This window comes from Pyrgilauda ruficollis, unplaced genomic scaffold (genome assembly GCF_017590135.1).
Source record: "Pyrgilauda ruficollis isolate IOZ18807 unplaced genomic scaffold, ASM1759013v1 scaffold139, whole genome shotgun sequence".
NCBI lineage: Eukaryota > Metazoa > Chordata > Aves > Passeriformes > Passeridae > Pyrgilauda > Pyrgilauda ruficollis.
In genome coordinates this window covers 46,412-66,416 of record NW_024512432.1, presented here as the reverse complement: position 1 = coordinate 66,416, position 20,005 = coordinate 46,412, and the positions used below count along the sequence as shown (strand labels likewise).

The 20,005-nt window shown below is 47.7% G+C and overlaps 1 protein-coding gene across 1 annotated transcript in view; it reads left to right on the top strand.

Annotated features, from left to right (window-relative positions):
- FRAS1 (Fraser extracellular matrix complex subunit 1) overlaps window positions 1-20,005 on the top strand; it is a 103,337-nt gene that overhangs the window by 41,298 nt on the left and 42,034 nt on the right. The window contains exons 11-20 of the mRNA XM_041459628.1: window positions 238-379; window positions 2,187-2,330; window positions 2,624-2,758; window positions 7,473-7,616; window positions 8,884-9,024; window positions 9,407-9,547; window positions 10,363-10,536; window positions 12,079-12,219; window positions 13,443-13,586; window positions 19,034-19,186. Coding sequence (XP_041315562.1) covers window positions 238-379; window positions 2,187-2,330; window positions 2,624-2,758; window positions 7,473-7,616; window positions 8,884-9,024; window positions 9,407-9,547; window positions 10,363-10,536; window positions 12,079-12,219; window positions 13,443-13,586; window positions 19,034-19,186 — 1,459 coding nt within the window. The remainder of the gene's footprint in view (window positions 1-237; window positions 380-2,186; window positions 2,331-2,623; window positions 2,759-7,472; window positions 7,617-8,883; window positions 9,025-9,406; window positions 9,548-10,362; window positions 10,537-12,078; window positions 12,220-13,442; window positions 13,587-19,033; window positions 19,187-20,005) is intronic.

Genomic DNA, 20,005 nt, shown 5'->3' with positions numbered 1-20,005 from the left:
TATTGTTTGGAGCTATTTTTTTAGATGCTGAGCCTTTCTTTGTTCAGATCCCTTTCTTTGTCCCAGGTGAGGTAAAACACTGCGGTGTGAGTTTTACCTCGGAGTTTTTTACCGCTGAGTTTTTTTCCAGCTGGTCCTTTCCGAGAGAGGAGCTGTCAGGAAAGCTTTGTGAGCGTTTAAGGTGCCTGCTGTCTCTTTTCTGTGCCGAGGCTCTCTGAAGCCCTGTTTCTCCTGCAGGATGGGCAGAGCTGGGCAGAAGGGCCGTGCCGGGAATGCGAGTGCCGGGATGCGGCGGTGACCTGCTTCCAGCGCTCCTGCCCACCCTGCCCACGGGGCAGCCAGGAGGCCAAGGGAGACTGCTGCCCACGCTGCCAGCCAGGTACAAAACCAGGACAGCCCTTGCCTTCTTCTGGAAGCCCTGGAGCCTTCGCTCCCCCTGCACCAATCTTATCTAGTCCCCAGTTTGCAGTCGCTGATTAACTCGTTTCCCTGCAATTTAGTCCTTAGATAAGTTTGAGGCTCCCAAAACCTCCTGGTTTAAATGACAGCTTTCTTTTGGCACAAGAAGTTCTCCTCGGAGCTGGTGTTTTAGGAGTGTTTTGTCTTTTTTTTTCTTCCACTGCTCCTTGCTGAATTCTAGAATTCATTTCTGAATTCTGAAGTTTACGGGCTCCTGATTATTTCTTGGGAGTGGGAAGAAGGAATGTGCATACACTGTTAAAGCCACAAGCTCACCTGAGGCTGAATGGCTGCCAGTTAATAATTGTTTGGAAAGACTAGCGTAGCCTTGGCTTATATGGTAATTTTGCCTATAAATTCCTTTTTCTCCAGGATATTGTCATTCCCCTGGATTTACATTTCATGGTTGGGAGGCTTTAGCTGTGGGTTGCTCGTTCTTTTTGGTAGCTCTTCTTGTTGCAGTCACATAACTTTGGTTTTATCAGGGTGCTCCAGTTAATGCTTTATCTCAGTAAAAAAGAAAATAGCTTCACAGTTTAATTGTGCTGGAGTGCCTGGGCACATTTGCCATCTTCTTGTTTTAAAGCTTGTTATTTGCTGCATGCTAATGGAAATGCAAAGCACTAGAGGTAGAAAAGTGAAGGAAACAGGCTTTGGAAAGTTCTGATGGAATTGTCCTGGATTTTTGAGAGGGAACTGCATCTGCACAGGCTGCTGAGGAAGGGATAGATGATACAGTATTCTCAGCACCTCTCCCTTCTCCTTATCAAGAATTGCCTCTGTCTGCTGGTTCTCCTTGAAAAAGTGGTCATTTAGCCTCCATCATGGTAGCATTTTGGAAAACCCAGGCTTTGGAATCATGGTATTGGACATCCAGAGCCAAGCCTGCATTTTTTGTGTCCTGAAAGGTAACTGGCAATTTCCCTTACCCAAACCTACTCTTTTCCCTCCGTGTTTTTTTCTGTCTTGCAGTGGTGGGGGATGAGAAACAAATGCAAAGTGCAGCCTGCAGCAGTTCGATCTGTGAGCCCAGAACACCAGCCCCTGCTGCAGCTGCTTCCATAAAGCCAGCAAAAATTGATTGCTGCTTCTCAGAGATGTGCTGGGAGGAAGCTGGCAGGGAGAACCCACTCCTTTTCAGCCAGGGGAAAGCAAAAAGCCCTGGGCACTGCTGTATTTGTGTTAAAACCAGCAAATATTCCCCCGAGCTTGGGGCCTCGCTGAGAACACTTGGCTGGGAGCACAGGGGATTTTTTTGTAGCTAGAGAAAAATTGTGCTGTTCTGTATCTCCCCACGTACCTGTGTCCAGGAGGTCCTTCTGTGGTGCTGTGGCATCAAGGTTTTTATGCAGGGGGAGCAGTCTGCCAGCTGTGCTCTGACCTGGCATGGACACAGCGTCCTGACTTACTGCAGGGTTTGGCTTTGGGAATCTCAAATTCAGGTTGATTCCTGGTGACTTACAATTTTCACTGCTGAGAAACCATGTGGACAGTGAATACCCCTTTAATCAATTGCCTAGAAAATCTGAGCCTGTATAATGGCTTCTCACGTGCTGAATAGAGCAATAAAACATTTAGCACCTTTGATATAATCTACCACATAAAAACCCACTCCAAAGCTAGCACACCTTGCACCACGCAGGGAAACGAGCGGTGAATTTCACTTGGCTTCGTTTTGCTCCTTCCTGGCTGCCAACACTGCTCTCTGTGTGTTCCCCCTGTGGCAGGTGAGTGCCACCCAGACTGTGTGAGCTGCTCCCAGGCCTCTGATCGCTGTGACTCCTGCCGGGACCCCAGGAAGCGGCTGCAGGACGGGCGCTGCGTGGAGATGTGTGAACGGGGCTTCTACCAGCTTGGGGGAGCCTGCTTAGGTAACTTCTGCAAGGGGTCAGACCCCCCTCCTCTGCTGCATGCTGTGCTTTTGGCTGTGGGATCCCATGGGGGCATCCTGAAGAGACTGCCAGGCTTTGGTTGGAAAAGCATCCAGGCACGTGCTGGGCTGTAGCCGTGGGATTTTGTGAGGTTTCAGATGGAAGGAGAAGCAAATTGTCGAACTCTTGAGCTAAAATCAGGCAAAATCGTCTCATTTTGTCAGAGCTGGGGGGGTCCTTCCGCATCAGGGATTTGGGATTGATTTTTCTTCTCCCTTTTTTTCTCCTGGCAGCCTGCAATGAAACCTGCTCAGCCTGCACCAATGGATTTGAGTGCTCCTCATGCCAGGCACCCCTGCTGCTGAAGGATGGGCAGTGCGTGCCCTCCTGTGGGGAGGGCTACGTCCAGGATCAGCTCCTCTGCACAGGTACCTCCAAGAAAAGGGGCTGCTGTCCTCTGGGATGGCAAAGCAGCAGCAAAACTGTGCCTGGGCTGTGAGAACCCTCTCTCCTGAGGCAGCTGCTGTTGACATAGGGTTAATGTTCACCCCACAGTAAAGGAAGGAGTGAGTGAGCAGAGGAACCAAGCCATACAGGGCTTGATCACTGCCTGGGGAAATACCTGTGACAGTTCCTCAGTGGATCAGTTCTGCTGTGTGATTCTTTGACTTCAGTGCAGACTGCCTGCACCTGCTCAGGATATGGTACTTTGAGGTGTATAGAACATTGCCTGGAAGGGTGGGGGGTTGATAGGACTCAGGAAATACTTCCAGGGGAAGTTTCCTGCTTGGTTTTGCCGTTCATTCGGTCCACACTGTGCGCTCTTCCTGGAAGTGCACTGAGCTCATTGCTCTCAGGAAGCATTTTTAGAAAGTAAATTGGTAATTCTATAACACGCTGAGCTGTGTCTAAATCCTTTATCTTAGCAGTTGGAAAGACTGATAGTAAGACTGGAAAGTTAGCTTTCTCTTAGATGGGACTGTGACAGTGCTTTTATGAGCTTCCCCTGCTCCTTTGAAATACTTTAAACTCTTCCCAAACTGTAAAGCAGCTGCTTTTTCATCATGGCAGTTTAATTGTTTTCTCTAAAATTAACGCTTTTCTCATCTTGATGTTGGCCTTTTTAGAAGGCTTCTAATTATTTCTGCAGCTCTGATTCAGCAGAGGGGTGGAGCAAATTCTTAACTTCTGAGCCATCGCTTTAATTTCTTTGGAAGTAACCCTCCTGCTCTGAATTAAATAGAGGCCGAGGGCTTTTGGCACATTTCAGGGCAAGTCCAGCTTCCTTTTCTGAAGTGGCTTCCCTTGAAGAGCTGACCACTTGTTTCAGGTTTTGAAAGTGTGAAAAACCTCTGTCCTCCAGCAGCTGCTACAGCCCAGGGCACCATTGTGGATGTATAAACAGACAAGAGACACCCAGTCCAAAAGAAGTTGTAGGCTTAAGTATCAAATAATCTTCTACTTCATTTGGTTTTATTTTATCATTTCCTTGCCACCTGCTTGTGGTGTTTTAATTGGCAGTGCCCATTGGCACTGCTGAAGGGGTAGGGAAAGGCTAATGTTTTATTTTATTGCCGGTTTGTAGATTACTGATTGTACACTCCATCCAAATTTGCAGTCACGCATGCTTGTGGCTGAATGTTGCTGGGAAAATTTGTTCCTCTTTCCTCAAGGGAATTAAACCAATTTGCTTTAGTTCTGCCTGGCTGCATTTTCTGCATAAAGTCAAACCAGTGGTGAAAGTCTTAAGTTTCAGATGCTGTCCGTAATTCATGGCCATTCACTCTTTTCCTTGTGTCCTCTTTATTGCTGCAAATCTCTAATCAGATTGTCGAGACGGGCCTCAGACTGTTCCAAAAGATTTTCCTCATCATGCTTTTAACATCTACAATAAGCATGTTCCAAAATCACAGAAAGGATGAACTAGACTGTGTTAATTGCTGTAGCTCCAGTAAACTCCCTCTTGAGGAATTTGCTCTGGACTTGAAAGAGACTTAACACCAGGTTTCTTGCTCTATCCTCTTGTTGGAACACTGTGGTCTGCATTGTAGAAAAACACAGTGAATTAGCCTTTCCTTTTGTTCATGTTTTATAGCAGCTGGTTTAATTGAGTCTCTTTTGAATTTTTGATTACAGTTGTCTGATCTCTGCCCTATTTGAATCCTACACCGGGGTTGTTTCCTGCCCCCATCCCTCCGCTTGCTTTTGTGAAGAGTTAAAACCATTAAGAGAAAGTAAAATTGAGAATAAAAGGTAATAAGTTCAGTTATGTAGCAGTGGATTTCAAGTTCATGGTTGAGTTTGTGTCAGGCAGAGTGGTGGGCTCTCCCTTGGCAGAAACAGAACTCCCCCACCAAAGGCAAAGCAAAGGGAAGCAAAAATAAACTATGTCAGCGTGGTAGAATGGAAGGGCTCAAAGGACTCACACTGTTCAATGCTCTCACTGCATTTTTCTAACTTAATTATTTATGTTTTCAGGATTACTCAAAAGCCCAGGCAGAACTGGAGTGTTCCTGCTTTCATCTCCCAAAATGCCAATGTTGAAGTGTGTAACTTGACACTAACAGACCCGGCTCGCTCTGGAGCAAAGCACTTGGATTCCTGCTGCCTACTGTTGCTTTTCCCTGCTGTCCCTGGCTGTGGAGGATCCTCCAGGATCCAGCACAGCTCAGCTGAGCTTGCCCAGCTCCCAGGGAAGAATGCAGGGCAGAGGTGGCACAGATCCGTGGGACCCCAAAGCCCAGCAGTGCCTCCTGTGTTCTTACTGGGATACCACTGGAATTCCCCTCCTGCTGTGGTCAGACCTGGGAGGGTTTTAGGTGTTTGCAGAAGTTTGGTGAGCTGCAAAAGAGCCCCTACAAATCCCAACTGGAAATAGCCAGGGGGATGGAATCAGCTTCCTGGCCGTGCAGCCCCTTCTGTTGATTTATTTTCACACAACCACTTGGTTGCTGCAGGCAAAGATGTTTGAGCTGACAGTGGCTCATGGAATGCTTCCATTTTTCCCCTGTTCCTTCTGTGGAGCTGGTGCCTGCCTGTTTGGGTGAGGAGCAGCTGCTGAGCCTGGCAGTGATCCAGTGCTGAAGGAGCCAGGGATTCTGGAGTCAGGGTTTGTAATCACAGAATCAGGGAATCACAGAATGGTTTGGGTTGGAAGAGACTGTAGGGATTATTGTGTTCCAACCCCTCTGCTGTGGACACTTTCCTCTATCCCAGGTTGCTCAGAGCTCCATCCAACATGGCCTTAAACACTTCCAGGGATGGGGCAGCCACAGCTTCTCTGGGCAACCTGTGCCAGGGCCCCAGCCCCTCACAGGGCTTGCCAAGGGCCAGCAAGAGCCAACTGGTAACTGTCTAAAAACACAGTCAGGCTTCCAGCAGGGAAAAGTGTCTCTTGGAAAGGAGCAGCACCTCCAGGGAGGAATTAAGGACTTTGCAAATGACTAGGAATGTTCAGATGTGCTGACACACTGAGGCAGGTTAACAGGCAGGGGTCCCAGCTGTGCAGTGGGAAGTCTGCAATTAAAGGATCCGAGTCCTGGCACCCTCTCTTTCAAAAACATGTTGAAAGTTAGAGTGAGCTCAGAGAGGATCAACACACAGTCAGGTCTGGAAGGTGAAGTGAGGACATTTCACTGCTTAGAAATTTACAGCATGAACTCATCCTCTGCAGTTAAAATTTTGAGTGTAAACGTGCCCTGAGAAATCATCCAAGCTGGAATGAGATGCAGGTTTTTTATCAGCAAGGGAAATTATCGACTGGAGCAGGAAACTGTGCTCAAGCTCTGCCTTGGGATGGGATGGTTGGTGTTTGTTGTGTTGGGATTGTGAGGGGAGGATCCTATCCAGTACAGGATTCCCAGGGTCCTTTTGAGACACCCCTCACATCGGGGAGTTCAGGAACCAGAGGAGCCACAGCATTCTGGAAAGATCAGGAAGGAGGTGGAGGGAAAGAAGGTGCAGGAGGGTGAGAAGGGGGAGAGCAAGCAGCTAATCAAGACAAAAAAAGGGAAAATAAACCAAGGTGGAAGTGTGGAGAAGGAGCACCCAGAATGCCCAAGGACCATGTACTGGGCATGAGCTCAAATGTCCTGTGTCTTGCCCCCTGAACACTCCCTGTTCCAACCCCAGGTGTTCAGTTCCCTCGGTGTGAGATGGAGCTGATAGCTCTTCCCTGCCTTGGGCAGCAGGGAAATCCCCTGGGATGGGGTGCTGTGCCCCTCTGTGCCCTATGACTCATGTATAATGTGCTCTCAGTGCTGTGGATGAGCTGCTGCTGTGCCTGCAGGTCCCTGCACGGCACTGGTGCTGCTCACAGATGAGTTTTTCTTGGGTGGCTGCAACTTCAGACCTGTTGGCAGGGCAAACATCGAGAAGCTCCCTTTTCTCCCACCTGCCACAGGCTGGGAGCACAAGCATGTACCTGCCTTATTGTGAAATAATGAATTGAAGAACATCTTTGGAACATATTTGGGTGTAATTGAGAAAACAAAAAAAAACCACAAAACACCTTAACAGCTACAAGAACTGTGATTTGCACCGTTCGTGCAACACTGCTAGCGCAGGATTTGATAGGAGTCTATGTCCCATATTTTCCCCAGGAATTACTCAGGCTGAGCACGTGAGGATTCCTGATAAGTCAGTTCCTTCTGCACCTGGCAGGACAGGAGGAGATGTTTCTAGAAACAAGCTGCCTTGTTCTTTGTTCTGCCAAACCTTGGCTGCAGCCCTGCAGCACAGTTCTGTGTTTGTGCCCGGGGCTGGGTTACTGTCAGCAGCCCACCCCGAGGATCTGAGTTTTAGGTAGCCTGTGATGGGATCTCTTCCTGTCTCCATTTGTGCTCCAGGGACTTTACAGTGTTCCCAACACTCCTCCTGGGCTGATAAGAGCTGCACCAACTGCTCTGCTCTGTGCTGCTGCCACATCCCACGTGCAGAGCGCAGCTGGGAGTTGTCCTGCTGGGGTGGCTTGGATTGAAGATCCCAACCTAAGAGCAGCAGGGGGTTCTGTTTGTTATTTTTCATCTTCTGTGAAAGGCAGTGAAAGCCTGAGCACACCTGAGAAGAAATGCCATGGTGCAGGCTGTAAAGAGCTGGCTGGCAGCAGGTTGTTGGCTAATCCTACACCTTTCTCCCCTGCAGCCTGCCACGAGTCCTGCTCCTCGTGCTGGGGAGCTGCTGAGAGCCACTGCCTGTCCTGCAAGGACCCATCACACGTGCTCCAAGCTGGGCTCTGCCTGCCCAGCTGTGGCCAGGGCTTCTACCCAAAGGATGGCGTCTGCACCGGTAAATACCTGCGAGAGGAATGCTCTGCACGAGCAGGAATCAATATTTCATTTAGCTGTGCAGCAGCTGGGGCTTTATTCATGTCTGACAAGCCAGCTGCACCCTGGGCGTTCATAGGGGATGAGGGAAGCTGCTGTTTGTTTGTGAGATTATTAATTCATTTACACTAATCAGATGCTGAAAGGTTTGAGGGTTTTTTTCCTCGCCGAACAGCTTGGAAAGCTGGGCTGTTTCTGAGGGCTTGACAAATCCATTTGTCTGTGGAAAGAAAAATGGCCTTAGCCAGCAGCTTTCTGTAAATTTAATTATAATTCAGCATCACAGTAACTAATACCTGCACAGCAGATGTGCCTTGGGAGCTGGGAAGGTTTGCAGGGAAAAAGGGAGAAGAGGTGGCTAGAGGGAATTAAAAGACCTAAGTCAAACAGATCCTGAAAGGGGGAAAAACATCTCAAATAAGGAATCTGGCATTTGCTTCATGCATTCCAGTCTAACCTGGAGGCTGCTTGGGAGGACTATCCATGGTCAGTCAGGGCTTGTTGGGCTTCAGGTGTGTGGCTCACACAGGTGTGTCTGGGCCAAGCTCGCTAGGGAGAGCTTAAAAGCTGGAAAGTGTTGGCAAAATTGTTGCTATTTGTGCTTCTTCTGGATGACCAGGTTCCCCTTCATTTTGATCAGGCAATTTTATTCACCTATGTTTTAAGTCTGCAGGCTGGAAATCTTATAGCTGAAAATAATTTAAGTTGAAAAGGAAATGTAACTTCGGTTTGGTTCTTATTGCCAGTGGTTTCTCAAAACCCCCTAGCTGTTCCTTGAAGCCTCTGAGAGTCAGACCTTTCACTTTCTACAAAAAAACATGCATTTTGATACCCAGCTGGAGAGCTGCTTTTTCTAATGAAAAGAAACAGAAATTGGTTAAGTAAAATGCTTGACTCTTCTAAATATCCAGCAGCATATTGCCTTAGGGAAGCCAGAGTTCCATGGACAACAGGTCAGTTCACTTCAGAGCTGATTGCCCGGCATAATATGGACCACAGGAATTGATAAGAAAAGTTATCATGCTTGATTTTAGCTGCATTTTCCCACTTTGAAGAAAAGAGGGAGGGGGGAAATTACCATTTTTTGAAATGACCTTTTCCCCCCTCCCTTCCTGAACAGCCTGTGGTAACTGCTGCTTGCTGTGCACTGCCACGTAAAAATTTATGGGGTGCTTTCCATCCATGGTGGGGAGAGGCTGATGGCTCTGCTGTTGTTCTTCTCGTGGCAGCTTGTGGCCAGTTCTGTGAGAGGTGCTCTCCAGAGGCAGCCAGATGTGTGAGCTGTGCTGCAGGGAAGCTGCTGCACGAGGGGAGCTGCCTCCCTCAGTGCCCACACGGACATTTCCCAAGCGGCAACGGAAGGTGCACAGGTAAGAGGGGGCTTTTTTGCATGACCCTTTCCTAGCCTCTTAGGGCACCCCCCTTGTGTTGTCTGCTCTTCCCCAGTCGTGGGGAGGGAGTTTTGATTTTTTTCTTTGTTGTTTTCTTTGGTTCACTTGCGATGGGCTGTCTCAAATAACCTCTTTTCCTTGCCAAACGTGCCGAGATACACATTCAAAACATCGTGCGAGTGAGAGTTATTACTGGTAGTACTTATTAATACATGGGCACTTCTGCTCTCATTAGTTCACCTGGCTGAGTCTCATTCCAGCTGGGAGTTTTCTACAGCTGGAGAAGGCTGGAGACAGCAACACCACTCCAAAGGAGTAAAAATGGGATGTTTCAGCTCTGTGTGCTCTGTTTCTCCACCAGCTTGTCACGCTTCATGCTCCACGTGCCAGGGACCTCTGGCCACTCACTGCACCTCCTGTTCCTTCCCTCTGGCACTGCGCCAGGGCCAGTGCCTGGAGAACTGTGGAGAGGGCTTCTACCAGGATCACAACATCTGCAAGGGTAAGCTCTGGACTTGGGGTAAGTTCCCCAGCTGCTGCAAACCAGGTTTTGTTTTTCCTTTATCCCATGCTGAACCAATCAATGCTTAACTCCTGCCTTTCCTGCTGATTGTTTTCTGCTTTGAGAAAAAGTGGATTTTCCCACTTATTTTCACACCCCCAGGATTTAGTGATTTCTGGGAGTCTTCTCTTCTCTTCTCTTCTCTTCTCTTCTCTTCTCTTCTCTTCTCTTCTCTTCCCTTCTCTTCCCTTCCCTTCCCTTCCCTTCCCTTCCCTTCTTGCTGTAATAAATGTACATTGCTCCCAGGTTTTTCTCAACACCAGTTAAGATGTGGGTGAAATTCCACATACACCTGGTATGAAATTCTACATATTTGTGGTGTGAAATTCCACACACATCTGGCAGATTTGCAAAGACTGAGGTCATCTTTACAGTGATGGGAAAGGCAAAAATTGGGAAGGTGAATTTCTGCTTCGTGTGAGCCCTTCACACGAAGGGCTTTTCTCCTGTCATTTCTTGCTGTCCCTCCTAATGAGATTGAGCTCACTGTTGTAGTTCCAGAAATTAAAGGAGAATTGGCTGCCTGTGGCACAGGACTGCAGTTTTTTATTTGTTCACCAGCTTTACTCAGGAGAAAATCCGCTCCTTGGAGTTGGGGGGAACGATGTCAAAGTATTTTTCTAAAATCCCTGTTCCACTGTAGGGAGCAGGACCAGATGCTGCTGGGCCTTGTCTGTTGTGTCTCTGGGAAGCTGTCCTTTGTCCTTCTCCCTGGAAAAGCTGTGGCTCTGATGGCTCTCTCCCCCTGTGCCCAGGTTGCCACCCATCCTGCCGCTCCTGCTCCGGCCCGGGGCCCACGCGGTGCCTGCAGTGCCGGGCACCAGAGGATGTCCTGCAGCCTCACCTGCCTGGGGAAGGAGCTCTCCATGGCCTTTGCCTGCCCCTCTGCCCGTCCCGTTTCCATGTGGATAGCACAGGAGTCTGCAGAGGTGAGAAGAGCTGTGCAGAGCCCTTGGGTGTTACGGGGGAGCTTGTAGCGCATTTGATTTGTACAGCCCTGTGCTGGCCTCGTGACTGCCATGAGTGTTTAAACTCTGTAACTTTCAAAATGGCACATCCTAGTGCTTTTGAGGGAAAATGTAATCTACATAAGACTTCCTGACTAAAAGACTCAGGTACTTTCTTTTTGAATGCCTGTGTTCAAGCCTGCACAGCTCAGCTCCTTTCCATTGAAGCCGAGTACGTGATTTTTTAGCACTGGCTTACTTTGAAGCAGGATCAACCCTTAAATCCTTTTCAAAAAAGACTGAGCTTTCTCCTTCTTAGCCCTTGGAGCAGGTCAAGACATCCCACAGCAGTCTTTTCTTTTGAGGAAGCTCTTCTGCTACGTGCCCTGCAGCACACCTGCCATCCCTGCTCCTGAAATCCAATTAGGAAGCATTTCCATGAAGGCTAGAGTTTGGGAAAGTGGGTAATGGGATGTACATTGGGAATATTGTTTCCCAACAATCAGAGAGATAGTGACTTAAGTAAAGTAGTAGTAATAACAGTAGTAACAACAATATAGGTGGCTATTTCTTCCTGCTGGGAAAAAAACTATCTTTTAAAAGTGGACATAATTTAAAATCCAGTTATTTTTATTTTATAGCTGGTGCTTTGAAAAGCAAACCAACAACACTGTGCAGAACAGAAGCACACTCATATGTAGGGCAAAATGCTGGTTTTGTAGAGTCATAGAGTGGCCTGGGTTGGAAGGGGCCTTAAAGATCTCCCTGGCTGCCAGCTAAGTGTAGTTGTATAAATGACTACAATTATAAATAATTGTAGCCATTTATACAATGTATAAATGTATAAATGGCTATACAATTATAAATAATTAAATTTATTTCATTTAATTTCTTCTGTCCAGGCCTGTGTCTTGTCTCCCCAGAGGTCTGTCTGTGTTCAACTCACTTGGTGGGACCTGTGGCCTCCAGCCACTCTAATAAGTATGAGGTTTTTGGCTAGTGAATTTGTGTATTTATTTAATCAGATGGCTTAGCTGAAGATGGTTTGGTTTGGGGCCAGTTCCAGGAAAGAATTGCAGTTTTTAACTGCACTCCCCCTTCTTGCTGGGCCATGCTTGTGATGAACATTCGTTTCAGGTGGCCAGTCCACCTCTGTGGGTGTTTGCTCCAGACTGGCTGATGGTAACTGTGCAGTGATAGGAAACCCTGCCTGGAGTGACTGCAGGGTGACAACAGAAGGTGACTTCAGCAGCTGGTAAGTTTGCAGAGCCCCAGAGCTCTTCCAGGGAGGACAGCAGCATCACTTGGAGTTGGGCAGCTCAGCTTTGCATTTCAGAATGAACTGCGTGGGTGCAAAGAGGTGTTAAATATGCAGCTGTCTCTGCCTGCTCCTCATCTTCAGGAACTGCTCTCTACTTTGCACTCCATCCTACCTCTCACAAGCATATTTTGAGGCAGTAAGGAGTGAAACGAGGCAGAATTAAGGTGGTTTTCTGTCTGTTGTCGTTTCTCCCTTTGCTGCAGAGTGCCACTCCTCCTGTGCAGGCTGCGTGGGCAATTCTTCCCAGGACTGCACGGCTTGCCCGGCTCCCCAGGTGCTGCTGCAGGGCAGGTGCCTCCCCTCGTGTCCTGAGGGGCTCTTCAGCCACAGGGACCGCTGCTCCCGTGAGTGCACCTGCAATTGGAGATGCTGTCTGCTTTCTCTGAGGGAGTTTAGGTATTTTCAGGGCGGAATAGGACAGTCCAGTTTCAGGGAATGGAATCTCCTCCTAATGGGAGAGGGATGTGCACTCCCTCTCCCATTAGGAGTCATACATTGCACTCAGTTTTGCTCCTCAGGACTGTTTCCCTGAAGATATTTTGTGCTTGATTTCAGGGTGGTGCTCCCAGCTGTGGAAAAAACTCTTTAATGGGCAACGCTGAAAAATTAAATGCTTTTATTAGGCAAAGCCTCAGATTTAGAGAGAAAAACCTTTTCTAAAGTCCATTGCTCTATTTATTCAGCCAAGGAACAACTCTATAAATAGATTTTTTTGGCAGGCCATTGTAAAGATTCATCAGTTCTGAGGTGTGCACTGCCACCTTAGAGCTGAGGTAACTGCTGAGTCCTGCTTTATGCTGTTTCTTATAAAAATGTCTTAGAAACAAAATTTCAGTGTCAGGAAAGTGGCATCTTGCAGGCTGTGTCCTTTTATTCCTAAAGAGCTTTGAAAGTAGTTTTTAAGAATTTTTTACTGACTGGTAGCCATAGTATTTTTATCTCCCTCAGATCTGTAGCATGGAAATCTGACATCTGTCATTAAAGCTGGGAGGATACAAAAGCAGCCCATGAAATATTTTTGAGTGCTCTTAAGCCACTTTCTCTGCCGTGTCTTTGTTGAGCTTTTGGCAGACAGAAGTGGCTAATGAGCTGGCAGGGCATTCCTGCTTGAGAGGTTTCAGTTTGGGAGGCTTTGGTGGAAAAACCATTCCCCAGTTTTCCTCTCATGCATATCAAGCTCCAAAATGATGTTGACACAGTCCCGAGAGAAGTTTAATTTATCTCCCCTGTGCATCCCACTCTGGTTTTTTATATGCACAAGCATATGCTGGAGGGAGGAATAACAGGGCCAACCTCTCTTTCTCTCTTATATTGTGTCTAGAGCTATACCTTGATTAATGCAGGCAGCAAATCACATTTCTTAAACTGACAACCCATTCCTCATCTTGTTTATTCAAAATGAGGATGTAAGAGCCTTCCAAACCCCAACCCTGCAGTCCCTGCTGCCATTAGCCACTTTCTGCCCGTGTTTTGTGGGAGTAAATGATGGTGGGAGCTGGTTTTTGGGAAAGGAGGGGGGAGAGAGTGCACCAGGAGCATAACCAGGAGTGTTGATTCTCTCCCTCAGCCTGTCATCCATCCTGCAAGACATGCCATGGCCCCTCTGACTGGGAATGCTCAACCTGCCACCCCCATGCCACTCTGGATGGTGGGAGGTGCAGGACAGGCTGCAAGGAGGAGCAGTACCTCAACCTGGTGGGCTACTGTGTGGGTGAGTAAAGGGGAGCTGCTGGGGCATGAGCTGTCTGTGCCACTGACCTGCTGCTTCCCCACTGCCAGGAAAGCTGCTTGGGTCCTGCTCAGAGCTTCAGGAAAAGGAGCTAAGTTGGCATTTGTGATCTAAAGAAGCAGTTCGTGGGGCCCTAAAGAAAAGCTGGCACAGCAAGCGTTGCTGTGTGCATTTTTGGGAGGTAATAGGATTTTTTGGATGGGGGTTGTGCTGTGTGGGTGCTCAGTGCCTGCACTTAAGCCCATCATCTGAAACCACTGATTGCATTTATCTGTTTAAAAAGAAAAATCGCTTTTAATCCGTCACACAGACACGTACAAACATATCCTGGGAACTGCTCCAACCATTTCTGAGCTTTATCAAGCCTTTTTTTTCTCTTTATCAGAAAAAGCTACGGTGTGTGAGGCTTAATCCAGACTGAACAGTTCCAAATGAGATAAGGAATCCTAAGAAAAGGGAAAAATGCATCAGGAGTAATAAATATATCCATTGAGAAGCTATTGTTCTCAGTTTAATATGATTTCCCTTCACAGAGACTTCTCTTTGCTGAACATCTATGTCCTGGATGTTTTTTAATGAAAGACTTGTTTCTTTCCTCTCCACAGCTTAATTCTATGAACCACTTCTGCATCTCCCTTTTAAACAACAGTGATTGTTTTGTCTGCAAGGATAAAAAGAGCAGGGAAGAAAGTGTGTGAGGAGTAGGAAAATGTCCTAAAAGTACTGTACAGCTCCCTAGGAATTCAGGTTGGGGAATCAAGATGGAGCCAGATAACTACAGACTGGAAATAATTCAGCATTTCAGTACAAAGGTGTCTCTCTTCTGCACAATTTCAGGAGATACAATGGTACTTACTAATGTCCTGGCACATCAGAGCTCTGTGCACTTGATTTCTTCCACCTTATTTCCCCCTTAATTCGCGTTATGCTTCCTATGAAAGAAGTCCTGTGGAAAAGTGGCCTTCCCCTGTGAGCTGTGTTGGGAAAACCTTAGTGCCATTTATCATCAGTCAGCACTCTTTCTGAGGAGGGTTTATTCTTTAATTATCCCTTTGTTTAGTGTCATGGACCAGTTCTCCTGCTCCCAAATCCCAGTGATCATCAGGGAGATGTCCCAGGAAGTGGAAGCAGTGTGGAGGGCATTCCCTGTGGCATGGGAACCCTCATTGTCCAGGTGTTTCTTTGTCCCACAAAAGCTGTGAGAGCCCTTGCAGAGGAACATAACTGAGGGTTTTTCACCTTGACCAAAAAGTTGTGCTTTGGCCTCGGATCTGCAGTCTGAAGTGTGCTGCTCTTTGTGCTAAATTTATCTCTGGTGTTTAAGCAAAGCATGTATGTGGCCAGTTCTCCTGGAGGTAAAGAGCTCCACGTCCAGGTTGTTAAGTTTCACTCATTCTTCTCGTTCAGCACTGATTGAAATGCTGAATTTGCCCTTGCAAGTTATTAATTATCAGTTAAAGAGCAGCTGTCCCATAAAAGAGCACGTTAAAACTCCTGACACTCTCATAAGATATGATTTGCATCAGAATCTAACAAAGCTTTTTCCTTCGCCTCCCAAAGCAATATATTTTTACAATTATCTTCCCATTTGTCTTTAATTCCCGACCCTGCAGGCAGAATTGTGTTCTGGCTTACAGGGCCTGCTGTGCATCACAGTCACCTGCCATACTTTATGGACCTGGAGGGGGAAATCTTTAACAGGGGCTGGAGAAAAGCAACTGTCACTCCAAACCATTGCCTGGGAATTAATGGTGTTATTGTGCATGTTACCTGAATGAGGATGGGAACATTTGCCTTGTTAATAGGAAAAAAAAAGAGCTCTTGTTTTCAGCAGTTAATCAAATAAGCATTTCACATTTAAGCAGAAGAAAGATAAAATGTCCTCAACTTTCAGAAAAATCAATGAGTCCCTGAGCTCTGTTTTGGGCACACAGAATTTGTGCCAATTCTTTCTGGAGAGTGAAAATTTCACTTTACAGCCCAAATGTACAGGAATGTGTTTGAGACTAGTCCCTGAGCTCTGTTTTGGGCACACAGAATTTGTGCCAATTCTTCCCAGAGAGTGCTCAATTGATTAATTTCACTTTATAGCCCAAATGAGCCATCCCCTGTTGGATCTCTCAGCTTCTGTGGGGTTTGTTTTCCCAGTTCCCAGATGTCCCTCTCCTTCTTGTCCAGCTCGACTTCATCTTCAGGAAACTTTACAAGATTCCAACCACTGCTGAAAGCCTTGTCCTGCTCATAAACCCCTGCCCTTGTTTTTTCTGATTCGAGGTTTCCCTGTTGATCTGGAAGCTTCCCTGTGGATCCTTTCCTGACTGCATGGAAGGGCATGCAGAGGGACTGGTGTGGAAGGAAACTGTGAACACCAACTGATAGAGAATCCCTCGTAGTCTGGTCTTTAATCCAGCTGCAAGGGAACTCCCACTCCCTATGTTCCTCAGGCCCTTGCTTTCTTTGCCTGTGTGCAGTTGGGAAAATGTTCAAAGCTAAACCAGAAGAGCTCGCTCAGGAGGGGGCCTGTAACAAGCTTTGCTGCCTTGCTCTTAAAATTCCAGAAGGGACACTCTGACAACAAGAAATATCCTCAGTTCCTTGTAAAATTAATGAGCTGTTGCTGCCCGTTTAGAGAGACACTGATATCATCACAGAGAGCTGGAGCAAGAGGGGCTTATTTCCACTCCCTCACTGGTGTGCAGCCTCCTACAGAGCCAGCAGCTGAGCTGCCAGAGGAGGGAAAACCCTTTCCCTGCTTTGGTCTGGGCTCCTTGGTGCCAGGGACCTTCCAGCTGGATCTCCCACCTCCCACTGCCTGGGGAAGCTCTCACAGAGCAGGCAGATCCCTGCAAACGTGGTTGCACTTCACCAGGAATTCGCTTGGCTTGTTTCAGTGACAGATTCCCTCTCAGGTCTTGGAAAAGAGAGACGAGAAAAACATTCCAACAACCCAAGCGAGCCACAAATCCTGGTTAGTGTTGCATATCCTTTTAAACCAACCACACTGTCTTGCTTTCTGGAATTCCTGTAAGACCAGAGGCTTTTTCCCCACTGAGGTGCCTATAAAGTGCGTGGTGTTTTCAGTGCTGATTTGAAGTCATGCTCTGTTGTAAACCTCAGGTCTCACCTCAGAGCACAACACAAAACTTCTGTTTGGAAATACTTTCCTGGAGAGCCCCTAGGAGGGGTGATGTGTTTAAACAATATATGCTTAGCAAGTGGTGGAGCTGAGAGGCAGAGATGCCACTGGTTTCCTTTGTGAGTGTTCACAAACACTTCAGATATGTTTTTTTCTCCCCAGCAGCCTCTTTTGTCTTAGAATAACCTGTAACAGATAATTTCCATATAGGAAGGTTACCGTTTTCTTGCTTTATTTGCTAAGAGAAGGCTAAAGAGGGTGTGGAAGTCAAGTAACTCTGGAAATCCACGCAAGTATTTCCATTCTACTTTGCAATGGAAGCAGCTTTATGGGAAGATCAGTGATAGGGAAGGTGATGAGGGTTATTTTTGCACAGAGGTTGAGGTGAGGCTCCAGAAAACCCAAATCCCAGAGGCTGTGCCCGCTGGCTGAGCTGGAGGCAGGATTCACAGGGAGAAGGCAGAAGCAGGAAACAAGCAGGGCTGGAGGGGTGTGATTGAGAAGCACAAGGAAAACATCCCCCTTCTGTTAGTCCTGGCTTCAAAGGGAGCCTGCTGTGAAAAAGTGAAATCATCTCTCCCTAAACAAAGCCCTTCAGTTCTTCCCTCCCGCTCTCACTCGCTCCCCAATGTCCCTGAAATTCACCACGAGCGGCAGCCCTGGGTTTTTTTTCTTGGTGTTGTGTGTGCTTTGATCTCCAGGCTTGCAAAGGAACAAGAGAGTGATGGGGCTGATTCATCCTAAAACAGTAACTGAGAAAACTCTTGCCACTCGAAGGAGTGAAAAGAGAGGCTTGTGAAGGGAAAACTCTGCTGCAGCAGCACTGAGTTTTGTAGATACTTGGATTTTTAAATGTTAGTTTGGGAGAATCTAGGTTTTTGCTGCAGATACTGACTGTGTGGAAACCTTACATTTTCTCAGCCTCATTTTTATGCTCTGTGTATGAAACATTTCGAGCAGATTTGTTACTCATTGTACCCTGCCAAAGCTCTTTATTAGAGACCAGTGGCTCCAGCAAGAGATTCAACTGGAGGAGTATTATTTTAGCAGTAAGGAGATCAACATATTACCAGGTAAACGTGGAAATACAAGAAACTAATTGGTTTTATGTTAATTTTATTGGTTATAAATGCATAAAACTCGTCACCCCACCTCCAGCCCATACAAATCACAGGTGCTCCAAGGCTGAGAGCACGGGGCAGAAACTCCATGGGTTCTACACCCTGCAAAAGCAGGATCTGAAGGAGGCAGCTCTGTAAGAAGCTTGGATCCCTGCCTGCAGTCAGGACTGGATCAGTTTCGGAGCTGCTTCTGGGCTTTTGCAGCAGGGTGGGGTGAGATTCACCTGTGTGTGACATGCAGGGGATGTCAGCTGGGGCCAGGCTCCTGCAGCTAGGGATGCAGAATTCCTGCAGGCTCCCATGTGAGCCTGTGCTCAGCTTGTAAATCTAGATTGCCTGACAGCCTGTAGTAGTGCTGTCACAGGAGACAAAAGGCAGAAAGGTGAACCTGCAGCAGAAATCTGACAAGAGGCCAGGCACTCAAATCAAGCCTCATTGTTACATATCATTCAAGACAGTCGTCATTTCCTTTATAATTTTCTCCATTACCATAATGAGGATTAATTTGGCTTCCAGGTCGCCTTACACTGCACCTTTGTGCACACAAAAGCCTTGTTGTCAAACCTTGTGAAGCACCTAAGTTCACGCAGAGGTCAGGAGACGCAAGCTTCCGTCCTGCTGGGGAGAAATGGAAAAAGGAAAAGGTTTTGAGGCACTCCGCTGCCGCTCTCTGCCTGGCTTTGAGGGCTGGTGTGGCTGTTTCAGGGCATGGGTGTCTGGGTTGTGTGGGAAAATGTGAGCAGCAGGAACTACAGGAGAAGGTTGTGCAGCTGTACAGGTCCTGCTCCTCGTTTTGCCACGGTGGGAGCAGAGGGAGGCGAGTGCCCAAGGCCTCCAGCGGAGCTAAAGAGGAACCTGTAGGCAGAGGCACTCAAAATCAGAGAAAGGCCTCGGGAAGCAAAGGCCTTTGAGCTGGCTTCGTGCAAAGCTTTCCCAAGCTCACTTAAGGATGGAAAGAGGATGCTTCAATGGGGCAGAAGGGATGCAGAGGGAAAGTGAAACCGCTGTGGTGCTCAGGAAGAGCACACGATGAGGAGGAGGAGAGAGGAAAGGATGCGGGAGTTTCGGGTAGCGGGATTTGCTCTCCTATTTCCATCCCTACTGCCCTCCCTACAGTTCTCAGCTAAGCTCTGTGCTGTCCCTCTGTGCTCAGTGTCCTTTGTTCCCTCCAGAGTGCCACCCCCTGTGCCAGCAGTGCGTGGCTGACCTGCAGGACAGCGGCAGCGTGTGCCTGAAGTGCCAGCACGGGCGGCACCTGCTGCTGGGGGATCGCTGCCTGCCCGAGTGCCCCCCGGGACACTACGCCGAGCAAGGAGCCTGCAAACGTGAGTGCCTCCTGCACACACCCCCAGGGGCTGCAGGGAGCTGCCTGCACCCTTGGCAGGACTTCCACCAAGTGGTTCCTGCCCAGTAGAGAAGCTTTGTCCAACTGCGCTGGAGCAGTTTTGTTTTCATGCTGTAGGAGTTTCTCAGGATGTTTTGCAGCCTGAGGTGGAACATCACCCTAAGTGAGGTCTGTTACTGAGGCTTGTCTTGCTGCAATAATGGCCCAGAAGGTGATGGCTTGTAGCAGCTCCTAAAACAGAAAGCCCATTCCATTCAGCTTTTTAGGCTGGTGCAATGGATGCAGCACCCAGGCCACATTTCATTTTCTAATGTGGCCCTGCATCTCCTCCACTTGCTGTTGTTAGTGTGGTTTCATATTCCAGTCATTGCCTGAGCTGCTTTCTACTCCCTGGGCTCTTAGAAGGAAGAAGGCTCCTTTTCTTGTTCTGTGCCTGACAGAGACCTGGTAAAGCTCAAAGCTGAGCAAAGGGTATTGCACTTTAGTTTGAGAGAAAGGAACCAAGACCAGGAATTCAGCACAGTGGAGATGCTCCTTTTGCAGGAAGTGGCATTTCCTCATCTGGTTGAAGGTGGGTCACATTTCAAAGTTTCTCTCCAGCATTCTGGGAGCTGTGTGTTTATTTACCTATTTTTGATAAATGAGATCTCAGAGCTATGTGAGATACCATACTCTGTGTCACTTGATTGGAAAGGCCCCTGAGAGAGAGAGAGAGAGGTTTTGCCTTCCTGGAAATGTAAGCCTAGGGATAACATTTCTTCCCTTTTGTTTGAAGGTTTGTTTTAAATGGAGTTGTGCA